At 46.1% G+C, this 24,948-nt stretch overlaps 1 protein-coding gene across 1 annotated transcript in view; it reads right to left on the reverse strand.

Moving 5' to 3' along the window:
* The window catches only part of LOC144469774 (lachesin), a 259,484-nt gene that overhangs the window by 164,528 nt on the left and 70,008 nt on the right, over positions 1 to 24,948 (reverse strand). Inside the window, exon 2 of the mRNA XM_078180383.1 lies at positions 17,234 to 17,343. Within this exon, the coding sequence (XP_078036509.1) occupies positions 17,234 to 17,343 (110 nt within the window). The remainder of the gene's footprint in view (positions 1 to 17,233; positions 17,344 to 24,948) is intronic.

Consider the following 24,948-nt stretch of genomic DNA (forward strand, 5'->3'; position numbering starts at 1 on the left):
TTATTCCAATAACTAAATCTTTTATTATTCAAATGTCATCCCCCAGTAACCGGCTCCGCTACCCTAAGAGAAATCTTGATGCCAGTTCTTGGTTGCAGACCCTCGTGTGCGGGGATGGTCTGTTTCTATTTCGGAGGGGAGCGTCTCGAGCGGGAGCTCGGTCGAACGCCTTAACGCGGTTCATTCGCGTCCGTACGCGGTGTCCGCGCACACGTATCCAGCCCCGCTGCGTCGGGTAATTGCCGCTCTTTCAGAAACAGTCTGCCACGTTCGTGGAGTCTCGGATCGAGTAAAAGGAAACCCGGGAAAAATCTCCGTGTGCCTGCTAAAGTGCTGAAAAGTGTTTCGATGCGCTCGGGCTAATCGCACCGTTAAAGCCCGTCCACCATCCCCCTCTGCGCGCCTGTTCGCAGCGCCCACCTTCGAGACGGCGCGAAAAGAATCGGCGTTCGCTGTTCAACCGAACTGAGCTTAATCGTTTAACGTTGTCGCGTTAGGCTGAGACCCGGCGATCGAGATTTTCGCATCCCTAGCCTTCCGAAGAAAAAAAAGGTACAGACCGTGGATAATGCGCGAGGAAATTCGAATGAGAGAGGCAGCTCGGAGAACTTGGAAGAGGGGCGACCGAGGAAAGTGGCTTTCTTTTAGGAAAGTCGGCAATTTTTTTTGTCAAAAGTTTCCATACCGTATTTTTCTATGATTTGTTTCTTTTATCATATAGTCTTTCTTCTTTATTCTTTAATCCCTTTAATTTGATTCAACTTGGAATCCAACGAACGAAAGCTGACGGGTACAAGTGCAAATTGTTAATGTTAATTGAATTTTACATGGCTAGCAGAAGTTTAATTTATGGAGGTCCATGTCTTTCTTGTTATTCGGGGATCCGAAGTTTGGTGTCGCTGGCAACGAACGTGTCGTTCAGTGGATACAGACAGCGCGACACAGACGCTGTCATGCTAACAGACATTACAGGAACGCGAAGACATAGGGACGAGGGAATTTGACTTTAAAATTAAGGGTCCAATTCAGAAGTTCGTTGGGGGTCATAATGAAGAGATCAACTTTAATATTTCACGAACTTGACTTTTTAATATTTCATTCAACCGCTTTCGAACTTTTGAATGGCGCCACAGACTGCTAGTGTATACCCGATCCATTTACATTACATCTATACCAAAACTAGCCTTGCCAGTCTATAGTTACTTCCATCCACAATTTTTTTTCGAATTCGTCCCGACACGATTTACGAAAGATATGGTAATCGCGCTCCATTCATTGATCGTTACCCGATAATCGCAATTGATTCACTCGATTATTACATGTACGTCGAGTTAGGAATTGTCCAGAAATTATTTATTGTCACGTCTGTCTAAACATTTTTTATATACATTTATTATCGATATTTTCCAGTTCTCGTCGCTACACGTTAAAAATATTGTGCACAAGAAAAGGAGAACGTTACAGAGTACTCAAAACTAATTGAAAAGGAACGAAGTATCATCAGTTGCAATCGAGCATACGAACGGAGTGACAGTCTAGGTAAAGTGAAAATTCAGTTTATTATAAAGGTGAGAACGTGAATATCACAATAGGCGCGAAGCAAACGAAAAAGGAATATACTACCAAGGTGTAATGGAGGGAAATATCAAACGAATGAAGTATAATAGTTGAACGATACCGAAACGATACCTAATTTTGAAATCGAAAGAAATTGAACGAAAAACACGTGCTATAATAATTACAAAGCCCGGAATACCTAAAAATCAAGGAAGCTCATCGAGAAACAAACTTGTTGCAGGATAAATGTGTAAAAAGGGGTGTGGGTACGAGGACCCTCTCCAATTGAGCTTTCGCGTGACAGCAAGAAGCTCGATAGTTCTACGGTTATTTCTGTCTTCTGCCGGCGTATCGATGTATCCAATTTGCTTATCCGTCGCAAGCTGCTCTTCCTTCTCCGCCCTGTCTCTCTTTTTCTTACAATCTTGCTCGCAGTCGACGATCCGATCCCCTCTGTGCTCACCCCCGCCCCGTTCGCCAGCCGCGCACCGCCCGTGGCCGTGGTGCTCCCAGTAGCCATTAAAATGATAAAATAATGTTTGCGATGGTAAGTGCCACTAAAGCCCGCCGCTTAACCACACCCGCCGGCTCACCCCTCGTAAAGAAGCCGACCCTCGACTTTGTACCATCTTGTCGAACCACTTCTCGCTCATGCTCGTTCGGCCCCGGTGCTAATTTACGGACGCCGTACTCGAGGCGGCGACGAGTAATCGATTTATGGGCTCGATGAACGAAAACGGATCGGGGGATCCCGGGTTGTCGAGGACGCCGCTGGGTTTTCGGCGAAGAAAGAAACCGGTGGTGACAGCTGGATGCGGCAGTCATTGATGCTCCGCTCGATCGATCCGACGACGCTCGTCTCGTTCGATCGTCTGCTGCAATTATTCCGGAGCTTTCCCATAAGATCGGCTAATCGCCTGTCTAATACGTAAACTGTGGATCTTTTAGGGTTACGTCAAGGTGGGCGGAAGGTGAAAAATATGGAAAAACGATCATTTTGGAATGCAGAAAACAGCATGTTACGGTCCCCGGAGATAATGGAGGGGAAGTTGAGTAAGAGATAAATTTAATAGTCGGAAAAGAGAGACTTTGAAATGCGTGTGCTAGAACGGAGAGAGCGTGATGCGGAGGAAGAGAGAAAGGAGAGCGTGATGCGGAGGAAGAGAGAAAGGGGAGCGTGTAGGAGGAGGAAAATGTGGCGATACGATAATTTTGGTATGTTGAAAATATAGTACGAAGTCGGAGAAGTAACCGAGGGGGGAGTCGAACAAGACATAAATTTAATAATCGAGATGTAGAGGTGGAACAGCCGAAACCCGTGAAAGAGAGAACGGGGCTCGGAGACTATGGGGGCAAGGATAATTTTAGTATGTAGAGAAGGGAGTAAAAGGAGCCGGGAGAAGGCGAGAGAAGACGAGAGAATAGGGGAGAGAAGAGAGGACGAGGCGAGAGACGGGGAAATAAAATAAGAACAATGAAGGTATCCCAGCAAGGAGCCAAAGGAAGCGAAGGTTGGTATTGAAGAAGGGAACGAGGCATAATTCGAGCCGGTGGTCTGAGGTTTCTTCCTAACCTTACTCCCTTTAGATTCCTTCTGTCTTCATTCCTATCCTGCCGCCTACAATTGACCCTCGCCCCCGGCCCATCGTCTTATATAAGATTACGCTTGTTACGACAGTCTCCGCTCGACAAGGCAGCCTCATCCGTCCGCCCCAGCGTGTTGACTTCGTTAGGAAGGACGAGCCGCTTTAATTCACTACCCTCTCGATCCACCCTACCCCGCTCTGCCATCTGCACTCCGAGCCTTAACTCCCTGCCAAGGCATCCGCGCACATCTCACGTTTTCACAGCCTCCCGACAAAAGATTTCCTTGATCACTCCCCTCTACCCGCTCCCGGCACGTCGCCCCGCGTCCTCTTCACCCGACGCACCTGTCCCTCCTAGTCGCTATTTCCCTCGATCCATCAGGATACGAAAATTGATCCCTCCTCTTTAACATATATCGATACCACGTGCAATTTATTTAAACTCTCGCGATGCAATCGGATCTCAGGAGGCACGATCCAACGGTACAATTACCGGAGAACCTCAAACAAGACCCATCCTTTCGCGGTGGGTCTCTGATCTCTCGTTGAAAAGCACTCGGATGCTTCGTCAAAATTCTTTCACCTCCGAACCCCGTTGGCTCTTCGATGTCCCGACTATCTTCTCCCGCGACTCCACCCCGCGGCGGCTATCGACTATTTTAGGCAGCCTGTCTAGAAATATCCATCATCCTCGAGGCGAGATTTTTTAATAAAAGTTCGAGCAGCCGGCCGGCTCGGTTTTCCTTCGCTTAATATGCTCTCATCCCATCTATAATGATCATCTACGGAGCCACTGATTTGCTTTCCAACCCTCAGCTGTTTGTCTCCGCCCCCTTGTAGCCCCCCCCCCTCCTCCTCCTCCTCCTCCTCCTCCACCCAACGCCAACCCCAACCCCTTCAACCTCCCCCGTCCGGCGACCCGTCCTCTCCTCGTCCTCCTCCAGCTCCACCACCTCCACCTCATCCTCCTCCGACTCTCGCTACACAGAATCGATCGATTCCACAAACGGGATCCATTGTGGCCGACACTCGACCCCGGACAATACATCGGCTGGAATGTACACACGTCGGGTATACACGATGTTATAGCGTCGCAATCGGGTCTGAACGGTAACAATGGACGTCTGAGAACGATTTGACTTTGTACCTAACAAGAAAATATGTTGCCGGGCCAATTCGTGCGGGCCAATCGATCAATATCGTGACCGAGCCTGATCCTGTTATGCATTTTTCCCCGTCGAAATTGGATCTGGGTCGTCGCAGGGGAAACAAGCCGCGCCGCGACGATCCTCAACTTTAAAGCGTACTTGCCTCGAGTTACTGACACTACAATATACTTAGGCCGTGTCCCCGACCCTACTCCTCACCTCCTCACCAACTCCAATTAAAACGCAGCACTTTACGGAGCTCTATACACAATTATTTATCTCGCGATACACGTGCTCTCGTTCACGAGCAGTCTGGGGGTTAGTAGAGCGCCGCCTCGAACCCTAAATTTCCTCTGCGCCCTTGGCGCATCGTAATGTTAGTTCAACACATTTTCCTCTCGCCCTTTGGAAAGGAGTATACTCTGCACTTCGTCCACGACAATCTCGATTTAATTGCATGCCATTTGGAACTCTGAGGAGAGTTCTTAATCCGATTACTAATTGTTTTTACTACGAGCCTAATTAAAATACAATATAATTGAATTACTTATATAACTGAATTAATTACAATAGAATTGAATTAATTATTTTATTGAACGTTCTCCAAATACCTGGCGAACAGAAACAAAAGATGCGAACAAAAATAGATGTCGGCTCGCTCCGTAGAAGCCTCCGAGAATTCGTTTCAGCGTCCCACGTGCTCCTCCGCGGACTTCGGCGAATGTTGCGAGGCTCGTTAGAAAACTGCCGAGGACAAGAAAGAAATGCTGGGAAATTGTGACGAAAGCAATCGGTAAAACGGTTCCTCCGTCGCGTTCGTATTTGCTCGAGGAGAGCCGGAATATCTGGTCTCCGTTGCCGCGGCGTAGCAGACGATGTCTACTTGTTTGTTTTGCGGAGGAGCAATAGGGCTCGTTTGCATGGCTCGATCGATCCCCGGTGTCGCGAGGACTCACGATAATTGAATTGTGAATCCAATCAAGCGCAATGGCCTGTTGAGATTACAAAAGAGATCGTGTTACAAGCCGCGAGACCATAGGTGTCCGAAGACCGCCGCGGTCCTGCCGCTTTCGCCTTAACTCCGTGTCTAATTGATCATGACGCAAATGCAACGACCAACCTCATCCCACAAACGATTCCGACTTCTGATAGTGCAATAAATCGTGTTTTGCTTTGATTAGAGATATTGTCGAAAAATTTGTAGGATTGTTTTTAAAACTTTACAATTAATTTTGCTAATAATCGATTACCTATGTTAAAACTTGCGAGAAAATTCTACTCGCATGCCGCAAGTTTGCTGTTTGTGTCAACCCCTTTTCCTGTGTAACCAATATGAATGCTAAAAATTTGATTGAATATAAATAGGTTTTTTAATTCTTTACCACTTTACTATTGATAGCAGTATTGATACCCGCACAAGTTTCGCAAGTACGTAAGTCACGAAATTTCGTCACTCGGCGTTCGCGAATTCCCCGTCCGTTCCGGGATCTTCCGGGTGCATGTTCTGGAAGAGATGGCACTCATTTTCCCGGCCGTTGATTCCCGATGGTCTCACGAAATCTCCTGGCCTCCTTGAAAATCAGGAATAGGCAGGGACGCCGAGGCGTCACACCCTCGATCAGCAGAAATTGCCCCGGCGCGGCGTGGTCATGAAATTTTAGTTGCAAGAGTCCACGAATTGTTCTGCTCCCTTCCACCCTGTCACTTCCTCTTCTTTCAGTCCCCGCGCCCCTACCGACCCACCTCGTCGCTCGCGTTTCCCTTTCTTAACCCATTAACGGGTCGCTCGAGAAGACGATGTCGATACCCCGATTTCAGCTACCAGTCGTTGGCGAAAATCTGCAGGGTTAATCCGTCAATTGTCCGCTCGAGTGCGCTGCTTCTTTCGCAAGTAACGATTGGTAATATCTACTTTTTAACGGGACGAACAATGATTTTCTTATAATGTGTGACCACTTTGAAGTGTTGCTTTTATATTTCGCGGCGTTTTAATGTTTTGCATTAGATTGCCATATATTATTTGGCACTTGGCAAGTGAGAACATTGCGGCGTAGGAGTCTACAATCGTTTGTTATGCTTATCGACAACAGCGAACTAATAACGTTAAAGGGCGTTAGAAAGTGCAAACCCGAGCATTGACGCAAGGGTCGACGAGTTTCTTTTTCCAGAGACGCTTTGTTCGGGACGTACGGTTCTTTCAGATTTCGTCCACGCGATGGATTTCTATTCGCGAACATTTTCCTCTGATGAGAATTTCTCGGGCAAGGTAATATGAATGCGTAATTCTCCGATTGTCTGCGCGTTACAATGCGGAAAAGCGTTTCGCGCGAAACAAAATCGTGGATGGCGTTTGGCAAACAAACGAAGACAGTTTGCGCGGCTTTTTCCGAGCGGGACGAGACCGCCGCGGCCACCGCCGTACAATAATCCCGACCGTCCATTGCAGTTTTACAGCGTTTCATTTCGTGGCGGGAGAAGTGCGGTTGTAAGTGATGGAACAGCTGGCCGTAAAAACGTCGATGTTACGCCGTTGTAACGGTGACGATAACTGGTCATCCCCGAGTCGACGATAAAGCCGCGGATCAACCGTAGAAAATTTACACCGTCAAAGTGATTTAAATGCCGACTACAAACGGATATATGGTGATCCAGCCCATATGGTGGCCCGATTTTCACGGGGATCGAAGAACGTTTTCGTCCGAACTATGCGAGACATTTTCAATTGCTCCTAAGAACAGCTTCCGAGCGAATCGCTTTGTAGAAGGAACAATCTGTTTTTAGAAGACTTTTCTATCCGAAGCGGGCGTGGCTTCGTTGCTCTCCGGAGCCATATCGGTATCACACAGGGCAGCGAACGTTCGCGGAAAATTTAAACCGGAATCGACGGAACAGGACCGGTCGGTCGCAGCACGAGCAGTCGACCTCGAAGTTATGAAACTCTAATCACAGTTCGAAATATGTTCCGTTAATTAAAGCGGCATACGTGCAATCGGATTTAGCAAATTAAGCGTGCCGGAACGCCGAGTTCCCTTCGTCCTAGCGTTCGTCAAATGTATGAGCTACTTTCAATTAACGTTTGTTAATTCATCGTCTCGTAGCCGGAACTCGCGACGAGATGTCCAAGTTTTTTGTTCGATTCGCTGCGGGCTTGCACTCGTAATTGATGAGCTCGGCCGCTCATCGTCGATATCAACAACTGTCCGTTGATTCCGACGATTGTCTCTGCTGTGGCGTCGTCGCAGGAAAATGCTTCGGGACTTCATCTATTCGTCCCCCCCCCCGCTTACTTCCTATTCATTCAGGACTGAGAAATGATTAAATTTATAAATAGCCTGTGGCTTTACGCAAATTGTTGTTCTCCGAATCTGTTTCCAGAACCATTCAGCGAGGATTTTTTATTTACTTTGTAATTTAAATGAACGACGATCTGGATTACGAATTAGAATGTAATTGAATTAATTTGTAATTATAATTCCTTGAGAAATATAATCGTAATTCCGCAGAACTCCCGTCCGAAAGGAGCCGAAGTTTCGTTGCAAATAAGCGGCCGAAAAATCCCGAGACGTTCCGCGGCGATTATCGGGTCGACGATCGACGTTACGCGACGTCGCCGTCGCCGTCGCCGTCGCCGACGCCGTCGATGGGATGGCGTCGGGCGAGAGAAGAGGAACGTGTCGAAGAAGAATTCCCCGATATATCTCGACGTCGTCGTTCCTCGACTTTCGACGGGAAGGAAATATTCCATCGGGCCGGAACGGGGGCTTCGGATCGAAAAAGAGCTGCAACCGTGTCGCATGGCCGCGTGGTGGGGGTGGGAACCCGGCCGGGGATGGGGCGCGACGGAGGGGTGCCGCCGGATAAAAGACCAAGAGATTAACGCATCGATTAGTTCGAACATGGCGGGACACTCTTCGGCACTTTGGCGCCGTGTGTACGCCCCGCAACGCGTTCTTTTTATTATTCAAAAAGCTCCTCTAGCTGCCGTGCCTTCATCCAGCTAAACCGACGGAATCGAATATCGTAGACAGCCAGCTTCCGTTAGGCCGAATTTTCCCTCCGGTATTTTCCCTCCGGCGAAGTCTTTTCTGGTCGCCAGAGGGATCCGTAGAAAATCCCGAGTATTTTTAAAATCTCCCCGACACGATATCGATGGAGCCCCGACGACCGGTCGCGATTTCCTTGGCCACAGAAGAATCGGATTCCCAAAGAACCATCTCCGATTCGCGCCGAGTTCGAATTAACGTCGCGGAATTTACACACGGTTTTTCCGCGCTGCATTTCAAAAAGGAACATTTATAGTTTTCGTAGATAGTAGAGGCAATAGCAAACAAATGCCGATTTTAACTCTTCGATAATAACAATGGGAGTTAAAATCGGCATAAATTGCAGCCACTTGATATTTTACAACAGCATCGATTAAATCATTCTGATATAATAATAAATTGCGGATCGAGGCAACTAATAAGATTAGCTTCGCGACGATGGCTTCTGGATTGTATCGCCGAAAGTTCAAATTCGACGAGGCAGACTATACCAAGTTGAAACGGCGTTGAATTTCATATCACGCGTCATCATCTATAATACGAATGCACAGAACCATATTCGATTGAGTGTCGCGTGTCCTCATCCGCGGATTAGATATTGATGGGCTTCTGATAACTTCCCGCGGAATTTATGCTCGGATTTCCGCGCCAAATTCTGGCAAACATTATCGACGAACGGATATCGGTGAAATTTTTGTGCAACTTTGCTGTACAAAGATTGAGAAAAAAATGAAATGTTAGGCGATATGAAAACTATTACAAAAGTTCTGTCTCCATCCGGCGCGTAAAGAGTTTGTTAGAATAATCTTCGATTTTTCAAACGGTGAATCTCCTATCGATAAAAGGCGAACGAAACTAAAAAGTCGAAGTGCTCTGGCGAATTTATATCGTTCGATCGGCGCACGTGGTGCAATAAAATATTGCTTATTGCATTGTTGCGCATAAGCTGCATTGTCTCGGGGGAAAGTATCAAACTCGAGGCGATGTTATAAATAACGGTTTATTGCTATCCATGCGATCGAAATTGCAGGTAAAAAACGTGGAAGACGGGCAACCATAATTTCCCGCCCTTTGTTCGTGTCTTGAAAGCTCGCGAGCCCGTATATTATGAAAAATTGAAATAAGTGGATAAGAAACAAATAGTGGATAGAATAAGAGCAAATAGAAGAGATAGAACCGAAGTGTTATTTGCATGCTTTCTTACTCTCGGATTTCTCCAGAATTTCCTAGACCCCGCGCCTTTTTCCACTTTTCCCCTTTGATGGGGGAATCATTTTAAAAGCGCGTCATCCCGCAATATCCATCTGCGGAAGTCGAATCGATTTGTAACATACCCGATAAAAACGTGTAAATCAAATACAAACAAGCCGAAACGTTCGAAACAATTTCATAAATACTATTGCTTTATTTTTCACTCGTTTAAATTATTTACGGATGAGATATATATTTGGTCAGCTAGTGCGCCTTGCAATCGACGCGAAAAGTTTTTATTTTTTTAATTGAAATAAACTTTTAGTATTTACGAAACTGAAGACAATATAACAAATATATAACAACAGTTTTTAGGACTTCGCAGACAGCTTTCTCCAGATATATAACTAATTAAAAAAAAAAAAATATCGATTTGTGAATTGTTCATCATGATTTTCAACAATGGAAGACGATTCTGGAGTCAAGGATGACTCGTTGTCCGAATGGACATTAATTCCGCATCGGGCGTCCGAATTGAAATTTTAATTAACGGCCCCGATAAATTTCGCGAAGCGATACCGACTATTGAATCGAAGAACCGGTTGGCTACTCCGTTAATCAGTTGTCCTTGGCTGTAGGATTATTTCGCGATTTTCCGCCGGCATAGATTAAATCTTGCTCTCCTCCCGAAAACCGATTGCCTGCCGATATATTGTGCAAAGGAGGGGCTGAAAACACGTTCAGAACTCGTTTTCCCGGTGAAAGCGTCAGGCGATAAGCGTTCGACTGGAGCGGCGGCGGCGGCGCCGGCGCCGGCGGTCTGCAAAGCGATTAAATAAAAATGAATTTTCGATTTTGTATATCCTGCCGAAAGTACGGGCCGAATAAATTGTACTCAACGGCAGCCGCGGCGATATGAAAAGGGCGCGAAAGGAAAACGGTTTTTCCTCGTTCAATTCGTATCCCCATGATGGTAATGGAATTCCTTGTTCGACGAAATACGCCGCGCCGCACCGCGCCGGATTCTTTTAATGCCCTGCAAATTCTTTGCGGGAAAACAGAGCCAACGCTTCGGGAAGTCTGAAAATTTTCCGATTTTCCGATTTTCGTCTCCACGATTTTCAGCGATGTTCGTCCGTAAATCGAACAGTTACGTTTCGACTATTTTTAACCTCCACTAGAAATACTTGCGTAGCAAACAATTCGTATTTAGAGTATCCTGACGCATCAAATGGATATTAACTGTATGAATTACTGTTCCCATTAACACATGCCTTAAAAAAGATATAAAGTCAATTACTGTGTGTCTCTTATCGAATCTTTTCTAGTCACTGTTTGTTAATTTCTACACTGTTTTCGCTTTCATTAAAATAATATAAATTAGTAACGAAATTGAAGCGACAAATGTAGAGCCAGTGGTATTGATTGGAATAGTAGATTCAGCTTTTAAAAGCACCGAGAAACTAAATATGTATACGTCCACGTAGTTGCTATGTAGCTCACGATTAATGCAGACAATTTTTCGCATAAAAATCCGCGGTCAAGATAAAAATTCAGGGAGCTCGAGTTAAATTATTTCAGTTTGCGTGTTCGAAAAAATCGTGGCCCGGATGCAGACTAGAAAACTATCGGGGAAGCGTCTAACTAATGAAAGATACGTCTGCGGAGGACGTCGAAAATGTTCGTCCTTGAATGATTCGGCACATCCAATTAGAAAGTGTCTGCTACCACGATTGCAGCATGCCACGTTTCCTTCGCCACACGCTCATCCTCTCTCTCTCTCTCTCTCTCTCTCTCGCTCTCTCCTCCCTATCTCTCTCTCTCTCTCTCTCTGCCGAACTCTCCTGATCTCTCTCCGTCTACCTCTGGATCCGTCGATCCGAGCTACACAAGCTCTACTACCCCCACAACCATACTGTTAGCTTTGGTTTGGCGTTTGGTCGCGCCAAGCCGCGTGTTTGTGGTTTTGCTGCCGGTGCTCCGGAGTATTCATCGACTATATATTATACCCTCGCTCCTGGACCATCCTGTATCCTGGCGACAGGTATAAACAGTCGGCGAGCACCGACGAACGATCGGCAGAGTAACGGATACGAACCGGCTTAACGGAAACCAATTTCTACCAAAGTCGAGCGAGATGGTCAAATTTGACGCTCGAAATTCCGGAAAGGTGGCCGAAATATTTTCTTTCAGATTTCCAAAGGATTTTCGTTTACTTTGAACGTTTTCTGTAATCGAGTGCAGAAAAACCTTGGCTGTTCGAATCCAGCACGTTCAAATTGTTCTTTAATTAAACTCTACCAACACCACTTCGACTATCGCGCCAGCCACATTTGGGTAATAGATTTGAATTTATTTTCTAGAATGCAAAGGAAGATTTTCCACATATTTGCAGTAATCGGTCGTGTAGAATTATTTCTGAGAAAACTATGCGAAACAATAACCTTGTTCGATGTAATTCGAAAGTGGTTCGCTTCCATCGCTAGTCGACCGGCAGTTTGTCCGACTTTCACGCAGGGCAACATCTTAATAACACAACCGACAACCGACAACCAACTACCAACCCTCCAGTTCATTACCCATTCCCGTGTTAAGGCGAAAGCGAATCGGGGATAACGAACCTCTTGGAAGTTGGCTGTAACGGCGCCGCTTCCAGACAGACTCCGCGGAATCAATTGAAAAATCGTTCGGGCTAATTAATTGGCGAGTAATTTGAATGGAATTTAATACAGCGGAAGGCGGCGCCGGTTCCGCGGATCACCCCTGGCATGAGAGCATCGCAGAACCGTCGGAGAAAATGGGAAAAACGAAACGATCTAACGTATAAATAATTGTAATTTATTTCCTACGTAATTTACAGCATTTATTCGTTTCATTACGTCCTATCGCACTTCTCTAGTGCTTTTTTACTACAGTAATTATATTTTCTCATTTATTTTCATCAATTAATAAATAATTATTTTAATAAAGTCATTACTACAATAATTAGACTCATTATTGCTAGTGCTGTTCAAACCTGCTTATTCACGATTCTCGCTTGTTGTTTTTATTGTTAATATTACTTCTATATTCAACATGCTTACGTATGCGTATATTTAGAACCGAAACATTATTCAAGAACACGAAACTACCCTGTCTGCGTTTACGTCTTGCATATTTCAACTTAAAATAGCTAACAGTCCGACGCGGAATGGAAAAAGAGATCGAGACATAGCAAAGAAAAACGTGATTTGAAAATATTCTACTGCTTTATATGAATATTAAGTTGCCATTATATACGTCGACAGTCTCGAATTTTTGTAGCCTTTTTATAGTTTCCGTATTATACGAACCAATTTTTGTCATAAATGCATAAATTCCGCATTTTAGTTACATTGTTTCTTCTGCGTAATAGCCATTTATTTTATTGACGATTTAAATATATACTGGGGAAGAGAAGCAACGTGGAATCCAAGAATTATTTCTCGCGGGACATTTTGCGATGTCAATTGAACGAGAAGAGAATTCCTTCGCCGATCGACGACGACGTTATTCGGGGCGTACTGACTTGGACTCGACAGGGATTACGAAGAATTTTAATATTCCGGTGTAATGGTATTTTTCTTGTTCGATGTATCTCACCTGGCAGACGCCTTTCTGTCGGCAATTTCTGTTCCAGCGCGGCGGACAGCGAGGAGGCTGGCTGTGGGGTTGCTGGGAGGTGGTCGAGAGGTGACCGAGGGAGCGGGACAAATAATCGGGAAGATTCGCGGAACTGCTCGGCGAGGTATCAACGATGTCGCGAATATATCCGAGCGACGTTTGAGCGTTATTGGCGAAACTCGCGACGCCTCAAACGGCCCGAGCTGCGAAAGGAATTGAATTATGCAGCACAAGCTAAATTCCTCGCAGTCCCCCGGACCTGAATAATCGAGATTGCGGTTCTAAAGGTGTTTTTATTTCGACATTTTTATAACCGAATCGGCGCAGCGAAGAAGTCTCGAATAAGTATTAATCTAAAATAATCGTTCGAATATATTTTATTCGAAGAATTTTTCACAAAAATCCAAACAATTAAATGATTTGAAAATTGAAAAGAGGAGAATAAAAGTTGCGAAACAGAAGTTCCTCCCTTGTGTTGGATTCATCAAATTGTAGATTTTCCTGGAATTTGCAAGAATTTTCAAGGATTGATTCTCCGGTTGAGTCTATCTTCCCTTGTTAATTCGATGATTCCATTGTTATGCAAGGGCAGCGTAGTTTTTAAGGAACTCGGTCTTCTTGGCGGAGAACGCGAAGAGAAAGTTTATTCCGGTACAGAAGCGTACCGCCCTCTTGTAATTAAGTGGATAATTAAGCAGCACCGAACTTTGGTTCCGTCGTCTCGACACAATGAAACATTTCGCAAATCAAGAAAAGACGCGGAACTCGAGCCGCCCCCGTTTCAACTTTAAATAAAATTTCAACGATCCGCGAAGACGAAAAAATAATCCAATCTCGAGGACGATTTTCCGCGGAACAGTCGACGAAATTAGTAAAAAGAAACGAGCCGAGAAGGCCGATAACAAGCGCTTCTTTCTAGAAGAAAACCCGAGTCCTAACATTTTCCAAAAACACGATTAAATTTGCTCGTTCGTTGCGCCAATTTGACAAGAATGATCGTTAAGGGAGGAATCTGGCTAAGAAAATGGAGAATGTACAAGGGGCACAGAAATATATTACACCGATCTGTTTGTCCAACGGAAAAGACACAAAGATGACATAAGGAATACTAGGATTTGTCGACGAAAGTCTCTAAGTCTAAACGATCGCTCGAAACCCTTCGGGTCCTGTTCGGCAAAGGATTCCGACAGTGGAAGGGCGAGAGATAAAGATTTGGTCGTTTAAGTAAACGCCGGCAGATTTCATAGACGCCCGCGGGAGCAGTAACGACGCCGTAAAGTCGCCGGTTTGTCAGCGATCCAGGCACCAAGTGATTCCGTGTACCTCGATCCTGGCCGAAGTGGGCCAACCCTTCTTAGGAGTCGTAGGGCAGCCCCTAGTAGCCCTTAGCGCTCGGCGGAAGAGCCGTTTCGGGGGTAGAATCGGGACCGCTAAACACGCACTTGAACCACCTATCTCGCACCCTCGCAAGCCGAGATCAACGTTATTGCCCTATGGTCATCCGGTTCGCCACTCACCGCATCCGGGACGCGCGAATACCAAAAGGGAAGTAATTGCTGGGCTGTTCACCTCGGCATCGTTAACGTTGCGCCTCGCAACGCGACTAGTAGTCTGCCGCAGCAGCGATTCATCTCCAGAAATTCAATTTGCAACTTACATATTTTCAACGATTGTCTCTCGTAAGAATAAGTTTATAGCCTCTCAAAGATTTAGAATAATAGTTAACTTGGACAGTTTTCTAATAAAATATAACGTTTTTAGATGTTAATACATATTTGCCACTGGACAATATTCTAGCTGGTGTCGAGGCGAATTCAATGTACTATGACTTTAAACTTTGAAACAGTGCTAAAATAATTTTGACCACGAATCGCAAGACTACTGTGAAGCATCTCTCGGCAACGCGCGTGCAGCAATGCGGCACCAATATTGTCGGAATATTGTGCACGATTTATTCGTCGTTCCGCGGGCTCGGAATTACATCAGCCGCGGATTTTCGACAAGCGACACCCTCGCACGAGAACGCCCGGCGTTTTGTAATCGGGACAAAGATACCACCCCTCTCGCCGCTTTAATCGCGCTCCTTTTTACTCCTCCTCGCCGCCAGCCGACGCTTTATTAATTCTTGAATTATTATTCCCTCTCCCGCACTCATCTCCCTCGCTCGTCCCGCACGCTCACACCCCGCCGATTCGTTTGATCTTCGTCGCGACAGAGATACTATCGATAACATTCCATGCCAATCGTAAATGTGAAAAGCAAGGTGGTTTTTCCTTTAATCATTTCGATAGAATTTTGTAAAGTGACATACGAAAAATAAGAATTTGCATAATGATCAGCGTATCGATAATTCAAAATAATTATAAAATAAATCGATAAATAAGTCGATAAAAATAAATGTACCTTCACTCGGAAAAGTATCATTGTTCGTTGCAATGGTGTCGTATCAAGATCGAGACTTGCTTGGCAATTATCGTAAGAAAGTTTGCAGGACTCGATCGGGAGCGTAGAGAGTAGGTGGTGGATGAACGAATACGACCGCATCGTAGGATCGCGTCTTAGAGAGGAGGCGACCGGATTCTCCTCGATTTAAGATTCGGGAAACGGCAAGAAAACGACGACACGACGAGCCTGCGCGACGTACGAGTTGGCGAGGCTCCAAGGAGATGCCAATTCAATCTTCCTCCCTGCTGCGGATGTAAAATTTCAGGTGGCCGACGAACTTTCCTCTCTTGCCGCCTTGTTCTCTGGCCACTGCAGTCCTTCGAGTATGTTTCTTCGTTCGTTTCGGGGCACCGGTCTCTTTAACAGTCTAACGACTCGCCTCTGCCTCGGCCTCTCGAGTTCTTTAACGGCGCTCGAGCGGCCCCCGCTTCTTGCCGCGCTACCACTCTCGTCCGTCAGGATAGCACTTCGCCCCTCGGTTTATTTTACTTGCCGTCATTTAATTATGTTTCCCGGCCCAGGCTCGCGGGAGTAAGCGGGAGCTTGTTGCTCCACGATATACCAGGCTACTGGACGTAACTCTCTCGCCATTATGTATTATGTATTTACATTCAAACAAATTCCCGGCTTCTCGCACTAGAACCTAAAAGCTCCGGAACTACCTTCTCCAATGCCTTTGCCACTGCCTCGCGACGATGCTATTACGATACGATTTCATCGTGGCTACTCGTAAAATCATCTAGACGCGCATTGTTCCCATAAGTTTCTACATTCTGATTTTAACTTGTTAACCGAGGAAGCAAATTTTTCTTAACGCCACTTTTTAAAAAAATGTATGGAAATATAAAATTATTATTGTCATTATTGCGTTGAATCTTTGTAAAGAAAATTAAAAGTGCATCTCTCTGGTTTAAAGAGAAGTTAGTTAAATTAACACATTTCTGTCAATCTTCGTGGACGATTTTTCGGAAATTAGGGAAACAGTGGTGCCGTTTGCGGGCGAACAAGTTCGCAGACAGGAGAGCAACGTTCATCAAAGCGACGCACGATCTCCGGCTCGATCTCGCGCGATCTAACGACGCCGCATAATCAGAGGCGAAATCAGACGAGAACTTCCGGGGCACCTCCTGCCACTTACTTGTTAGCATACATCGCGGTGCGTCGCGCCGCGTCGGCTCTGACACGTTCCGCGGCTCGAAACTTCGATCTTTCGTCGCAAACTGAAGAACACGGTTTCGCTGTCGTCGTGAGCCACAGGGATATCGCGTTGCTCTTCCCCGTATCGCTTTGCTACTTCCGTTGACCTTATATTTGCCGAAAACTCGCGGTCGAAAGTCGACTTTTCCTCCGGTAAAGTAACGAGTTCCCTCGATCCGTGGTCGGTCAGGGAAAATATACATATAATGTACGAAAGCGCGAACCAAAAAATTTGAGATTCATATCGAGGAACTCGCGAGGCGCCTGTCGTATACTTCGACGAAGTATCAGAGAACTTTGAGGTTAAAGGGAGAAACATTCGTAATTACGGTGATTCGATGTTCGTCGAAGTTTTCCGGACGGATCCGCGAACTTAAGAAAATGATTTGAATAAGTTTGCTCGATAGTGTATGCTCTCACTCACCTTGTACTGGCCCAAATTCTTCACGCTGCAAGATAACTTAACATTCCGGCCTGCTGGCGCGGTTATATTTCCTATTTCTTCGACGAATTCGGGCTCGCTGACGGTAGTCACTGCAACATACGACAAAACAATTGTTAATAAATGTCTTGCTGAATCTTAATGAATTTTATAGAACTTAAAAAATCAATTTTCTAAGAGACTTCCTCGCTCGCGCGTATAGCTCACGCATCGTCCTCCAAGAACGTATAACCTATTTCCGATTATGCCCGACAGGTGACGCGACGATCTGTCGGCATATACGCTGTCACGGTCCTATACGATGCAGTAAAGGAATGCAAGCTCATAGAGCATCTCATGAATAATATGTGTTTTATTAACCCCTTGCCGTACCATTTTCTTTACAGTCACACTATCGTACTAATTTCTTTGAAGAAAAAGGAATTTTATATTTATTGTGTGCTTGCATATACCGAACGTTTAATGGTGACAAGAGAATAAAATTTGATTCTTACTTAAAGGAACGGACGAACGTTCATATCTAGCAGCTTATTACTAGAAATCTCCATCACGAGTCTGCTTCGTTGAAATACGGCTCGGGGTTAATTAATAGGATCACATTTATCCTCAAGGAGATGATACCTCGTTCGTGAGCATCGAAAGAAATCCTGAACAAACTCCTAGCAATAATCACAATAGAAATGATTGAATTCAACTGGTAATAGTTGCTCTAACAAGTACTGCTAAAATTCTTAGGGATTCCTAACATTCTTGCCGATTCCTAAAATCCGTACTGATTCCTATTGAACGAAGAATCGATTAAAGAACCTTTCATTGCGAATTATACACTTTTACGAAGCTTCGCACCGAGAGAAAACGAATTCCGTGTCCGCGAATCAGGTTCCTCTTGGAACGAAAGGATAAGTCGGATTTCCCTGTCCATCGAACAATAAAACGCAATGTTTTCCGCGGGAACAAGGTCTGTCGCAGACCCCCGTCCTCAAAGGAGCAGAAGTCGCAACGATCAGGATGCAGCGATCTGAAACGTCGGAACTGCCTTCCCTTCGATATCGCGACGTCGCGGAGTATCCAGGAGGTCGTGTTTCTCGGATCGTAGGCAGAGTTGTATCAAAGAAAAGAAATCGATCGAGAAACGCGTGGCGTCGCGGCGCGGAGCAAAGCAGAGCAAAAGCAGAGCAGAACAGAGCAGAACAGAGCAGAGCAGAGCGACGCGGCGTCTAGTCTGCGTGGACGCGCGCGTGGATACGCTTTGAGTTATAGGTGCTCGCCAGTCGGCCTGACAGTCTACTTATTGAATACAAAATGCAATTTTTCAAGTCTGCCGTCGCGTCGGTACATCCCGTCGCAGCCCTGAGAAGTAACAGAATGTTCCCATTGTGGGAAGCTGATCGAATCCACAGGAGGATTTCGAGGTGCCCGCCCCGTCCGACCGAGACGAGCCATCCATCCTGAAATTCGCGATCGCGTTTCCGCTGCGAATAGCATTATTTCATGAATCGAGGCCTGATAGGGAACAAAAAACTCTGCCGTTTCTGATATCTTTAGACCTCCATCGATGCGACAAAAGTCACCACACCTTCGCTCGTACGAGCTACTCGCACCCTCCCGAATGTCACGAGACTCGCGTGATTTCACGCGACGCGACATTAGTATATTTCTACCTTTAATTTCAATCGTAGTCGAATAATTATATTTCAGAAATAGCATAACGTTACATGAATTTCAATCTTCTTAGAAACCTGCGAAAAATGCAAGATTTTTCAACTCAGTACTTTACAGATCAATATTTATTTCACATACAAGTTTACGATTTCAAATTTCTTGTCGTACCGCGTATAGCACCGTGCTTTCTACAAAGCGCTTACATCGTTTCAGCTGCATAAAAATGTACGGTCCGTAAGTACAGGTGTAATCATTCGACGTCCGCCGTTCCTGTTCCCAAGGATCTCCAGCAACCAAGTGAACGACACCCGCGTCACGGACACAAGTGTAACAGTGTGGATCGTTAGTAAAATTGCATTCGGACTCGAAACTAACGCTCCCGCTCCGCGGGAGGGAATTTTTTTCGAAAGCCGGGGCTCTCTTCAGAGGTAACGATCTTTCTCTTTTCTTGCCACCTCGTTTTCCCTCTACTTCCGCGGTCTATCCATAGCGAGCACTCTGCCCGACACCTCGCGTACCCCACGGACAGACACATCGCGCGTGCAATCCGTAATAACGTTTAAACGACACACTTTGAACGCCGTTAGAACTCGCAGGATCAGTGAATTTATCCCCTGCGCATTTCTATTCCTTTCTTCGGGGTGAACTGACTATTTCGCAGGTTGTCGGCGCAGTTGGGCGCGCAAGGATCGGCTGCGATGGCAGGCATGGCGACCCACCGCGTCGACGGTCGTAAAAATAAATACACAATGGTGTGGCGCCGGTTTTGCGAAGAAAGCACGCACATTCCGGGTCTCGCTAGATTTATACGGCGAGAATCCGCACGGGCAAATAGATGGAACGGATAGAAAATGGAGGACGTGGAAAGGTAAGTTTTAAAGGTGACTCGAAGCAACTCCTGCTCGCCGAGCGTACAGGACGTATACGCTACTAGGAAATTCTCTTTTGGGCCAACGGCATCGGGAGTTCGCTATCCAAAAGACTAGGTAACTGCGTAGCTACGTACACACACGCGCGCGCGCGCGCGCGCACACGCGTGTACACGGAACGGGAAAGGGATAGACACACACGGACACAGAGAGACAGTCGCTTAGATACACGGTTACACGTGCGAGACCGCAGTTTTCGAACTCACTACCACCGAGTCGCCAGCCCGGCACTCTATCTTCTCTAGCTATCTACCGTGACCGGGCTCGGCTCTACACCGATTTTCGTAGTTCATAAAGACTAGAAACTTTCGCGAGGAATCAAAGATTCGTGTGAGAGCTTAGTGCGCCGAACACCTGCTCCTTCCTGCTCGCAGGAAAGGGTGCCATCGCCTCGCCTCGCCTCGCCTCGCCTCGCATCGAGCGTGACCCGCGCATGTATTTTAGATAGGGCAGCCTCGTTAGCGATTTCGAACGCGGCCGTGGAACACCGTACCAACCATTGGATTCCGAGATTTCAAAATTGTTAGCGGCCACTGCGCCACGAGCCTGTATCTAAAATCCAAGTAATCGTTTGCTCGAACGCTCTAACGTCTCGGATAATATTCTGCTATCGGCGAGTCTCCTTGGACAAACGAGTGCTTGTCGGATCATTTGACCGGTCTAAAAAATATCCATAAACTTTCAAGTCAAGTCTAAAAAAGAAGACGTAGCATTTTACTGAGATAAAATTGGAGATCACATTTGTTTATCGGGAAATATGTAATCGATTGCGAGAAAAAGCTGGCGCAAAATATCGCAAACATCATGGCGTGAATAAAAGTAAACGATGTTTCATTGAACAAAAGAAAGAATATTTGAAAACTGCGTTTCCATTCCACAGAATATATTTGAAAGCATTGTTATCAAAATAAAACTCGCAATTTAATAAAAAGTTGTGCGTATCGATTTTTCAGGTCGAATAAATGTTGCGAATAGAAACAAGTTTTAGTCGATGAATCGTGATATACGATATTCCAATATCTTATTTCTTTGCCACAGGAAAAACTCTGCGATTCAGTGGATGGTATCACGATCGGTGTAAAAATTACGCATCAACTAAATCGCTGGAACGATCAGTTTCGCCAATGAAACAAACGGCGACAGAAATCTCGGGAAGAAGCAGGTTACGCGACGATTTACCATTCCCGTCGCCGATTGCCGGTTGCCCGCGACACGGTTCGAGGATGGGCTTGTCCCCGTTACACAGGCTCGAGATAGCCGATGTATTAATTACGAATGGAGAAGTAGAGCGACTCGAGCCGCGTTCGACGCGAGATAATTAATATGATGTCCGGGAGTATCGGCTGTCGCGGGCGAGTTAACGAGCAGCTCTGAAGGAGAGCGAGAGGCGCGATTCGAAGCGGTCAAAGCGACTTAAGGAGAGAGAGTAGGCTTCCTTGCGGGATCCGCCGGAAATCGCTAAGAGGTTCGAGGAACCGGAACGCGCGAGGGAGCGCGAGGCGCACCTACGTCTGTCCCCGTCTCGCGTTAATTGGAAGGGCTGCGCGGGAAGCGAAAACGAGCGTGACGTCGCGATAGAAAACGGGTCGGGAGTCGGGAGTCGGGAGTCGGGAGCTGGGAAACGCGTTGAGAAACGCGCCGCCGATGCTGGAAACGCGGGTAAAACTCAACATAAAAGCATCCTCGGCTCGGAACGGCGAGGAACTGTGCGGCGCGGCGGGGGCGCGTGCCCCTCGGCCCGTCGACTTTCACGCGACACCCTCCAGTGATTAAAGACCGAGAGATCCCTTCATTACCGCTCGAGTGGCACCCGCGAATTTTAATTAATATCTGTCACCGACGGCCAGGCTGCGCGATCGGCTGTTCCCCCTGTCGCGTCCTCGAATCATCCGATCTCCTCCCACGCCCTCGCATCCCACCAATGATATATCGTGTTTATTAATTCGGTAACAAGCCGGAAAGTCTACTCTCGTCTGTCCTAGCACAGAGAAATCGAGAGCCGACCGTGTTCGACTCGATTGGTGATTAGACCCGCTGCTCCAGCACATTCGTCGGAATTGCGAGAGTACCACCCGTCTCTCTCTCTCTCTCTCTCTTTCCCTTTCTACCCTCGAGCGAGACGAAAGAGAAAGAGAGAGCGAGAGCGAGAGAGAAACTCTCTGATCTCGACGGAAGAGTTTGTTATTACTTGAGAGCGATGGCCCGATTCTTTCGAAAGATAGGGGAGTCGTAAGGGCCAATGCGATTCGAGGGAATCGTTGTTGCGATAAACTTGCCGGGTTTGTTACATCGCCAAGGATTCGCAATTTAACGGAATTTTGGTGTCTTTGTAAGCGGCAACTGTTTCTACCGGATATGATAATTTCATGTTTGAAATGCTCGTAACTCTTTTGCCCTTTCGAACTTTACTCATTTCTATTAATAACGCAGATATTTAATAGATCCCGTTGGAAATCTTCGCTGCTCGTCCGACTTGTTATTACGAGATAGGCGATTGAAATGAAGCATTGAAATACGAGCATTTGCGGTAACAAAAATCGTTAGAAATCTCATCGAACGTGGCTTCTCGTTTGCTCAGCACTATCCGGACCGGCTGGACCACCGCAGCTCCCTATTTTACTTGACGTTAATTTTCGTTAACGTACGATCCAGTCGAAAGTAAGCAGTCGACTCGCGCGTTCTACTTATTCGAATCACGGCGACCTCTCGCAGACGGGATGTTCCCAATGTTAATTCACGATCGTCCGCCAAATTGAAAGTTTATTCAGGAAGGAACACAGAGGAACCGGAGAGGCGGAAGTTTTTGCTTCGACGTTACCGTAAGAAACCGCTGACTTGCTACATCTGGTCCTACTCGGACGGGATTTATCACTGGCGGATGGGAGTTGTGTGTGTCTCCTTAAAAATTATATCACCTGCGGTGAAATATCGTTCCTAGTCGGAGACGGTCCGATGGAATTTCTGCCAATCCTTTCACGCCGTGTCTACAATTTACTGCGTTAGCCGATAAATCGTTGGATATATCAATTCCGTAAAATCGTGTCACAATGAAATGTCGGATTTCCGTTCATTTAATATGGGAGCTCTGATTTACTCGGTTATTATTTTTTTATTTGAAATTGTTTCATATGAACAATTAAACTTGTAAACTTGTTTACAAGTTATCAATAAGAAAACCATGGCCAATGAAAGGCCGACACTGCTAGCACAAGATGGCTGAGCCAATGAACGGAGTTGGGTTTCGACCGCTGGACATCATCAACAAGATATTACCAAAACCGGCTAATATAATCTTGTCTTTGCCCTTTTGTGCAAACGATGAATCCGGTAGGCTTATGTGACCCATGCAACGTCACGGTCTAAAGACTCTTTGACGATGTTACTATATATACAATATAAAGCACCCTTCCACCGCACTAAATTCAGAGTTGTGCCATTCAGATGCGCAATCCTCGTTACACGACTGCTTCTATCTGTATGTCACCTATTCGAATAAACCTTGAATTATATTTCAAGTTACTTCGAGTTATCGACGAAGATGAAGGATTATTTCTCTAGGAACCGTGTTCCTTCCACCTTCACGGTATAACAGTATGAGGATGATGGGGGCGTTATTCAAGAAAATTACGCAGCAGTTTGAAAGAATCACTTCTGATTCTTCAATTCTCCAGAGAGCGTTCATCTAAATACTGTTTGCTTGAGAGACGTGGCAGAACGGAGAACCAACGAGGTCCTAATTCAACAGAAAATTAATATTTAAACTCATGGGAGGTATACAAAGGCAGTGCGACGAGTGGTTACTCGCAGCGTACGCGAACCTCTCGAGGCTGCAGCACGCGACGAAGAAAATGAACAATTTCGAACCGTGCAATTATCGTCCGGCTGAGCGAGTCATTATCAAGGTGGAGACACGAGACGTGTCGCGTCGCGTCGCGTCGCGTCGTCATCGTTGCAGGTAAATATGAAAATCTACTCTCTCTTTCTCTCTCACGCCGTCGACGTCTGTCGACAGAAGGGTCTCGACGAAACGCTGTTCTTTAGGACGTCCCGGAGCGCGGTGTGTTGTGCACGAGGCTTTCGAGCACGCCGGGTGCACGAGGGGAGCAGAAGCAGCAGGAGCAACAGTTTATGTCAATTTTCCGCTTCAGATAGCGGACCGAGTCTCGGAACGGCTCTCCGAATACTTCGCGTGCAGCCTGAGCGTATCCTTGCGAAAATATCGCTGTTACGGAAGCAATAGGCAATCGAGCGTGTGAAATATTTCTCGCGCGAATGTGCCGCTGCAACACGACGCCGCGCGACGCGCTTCTCGCAACCTTGTTACTCGGGACATGCTCACTTTTCTGTATCATTAATAACCGAGATATCGAATTTCGATCCCGTCGTAGCATTTCGTCGCGCGCGAACCGACCGGCTGATCAACTGCTCGTAAGCCTGATTAAGTGGCGGCGGCGGCGGCGGCGAGAGGAAGGGCTCTTCTTTGAATTTCTTGAGAGGTTCGACATCAAAGATCGCGTGATGGCTGCGATCCTTAAATATTCTGGAGATGTCAGACATGCTTGCTCTTCGCATAAACAGATACTTGGCACCAATGAAGCGGTTGATTTAGTTCCCACAACTATAGTTCTCATCCAACAAGAAGGCACCCCTATGTTTACGTCCCCCTCCTTCCTCAGCTGCCAAATATCATTTCCTCGGTATTTTCAATAAAATCATTTCTCTAATTCATAGAGATACGTTTACCCACTAACTCATTTGTTTTTATGCATTTTAAGTAGTCTAAAAGGCCAAAGCCGCTCGAATCAATTATGTAGAAAAAAAGTAAGATAACGCTTCTTATTTTAATTTCCTTTTTAATAATTAAACTTTGAATGGCTTTACTCTTTAGAAAATACCGAAAAATTGATTATTGGCTGCCGAATCTCTTTTTTCCCTACTCTGCGACGCGTGAATTCCGACGAACGGTAGAGGAGAATGTGGCCCGGCGTCCGAATTGTTTTTACATTCCCGGATTTTCATTAAACGCGGATCGCAATTCCCCCCGTTCCGCTTCCAGCGGTAGAACTTAAAAGGTGGCGGGACAACTTTGGCTGAATCGTGTTCCGT

Source organism: Augochlora pura, chromosome 5 (assembly GCF_028453695.1).
Source record: "Augochlora pura isolate Apur16 chromosome 5, APUR_v2.2.1, whole genome shotgun sequence".
Taxonomy (NCBI): Eukaryota; Metazoa; Arthropoda; class Insecta; order Hymenoptera; family Halictidae; genus Augochlora; species Augochlora pura.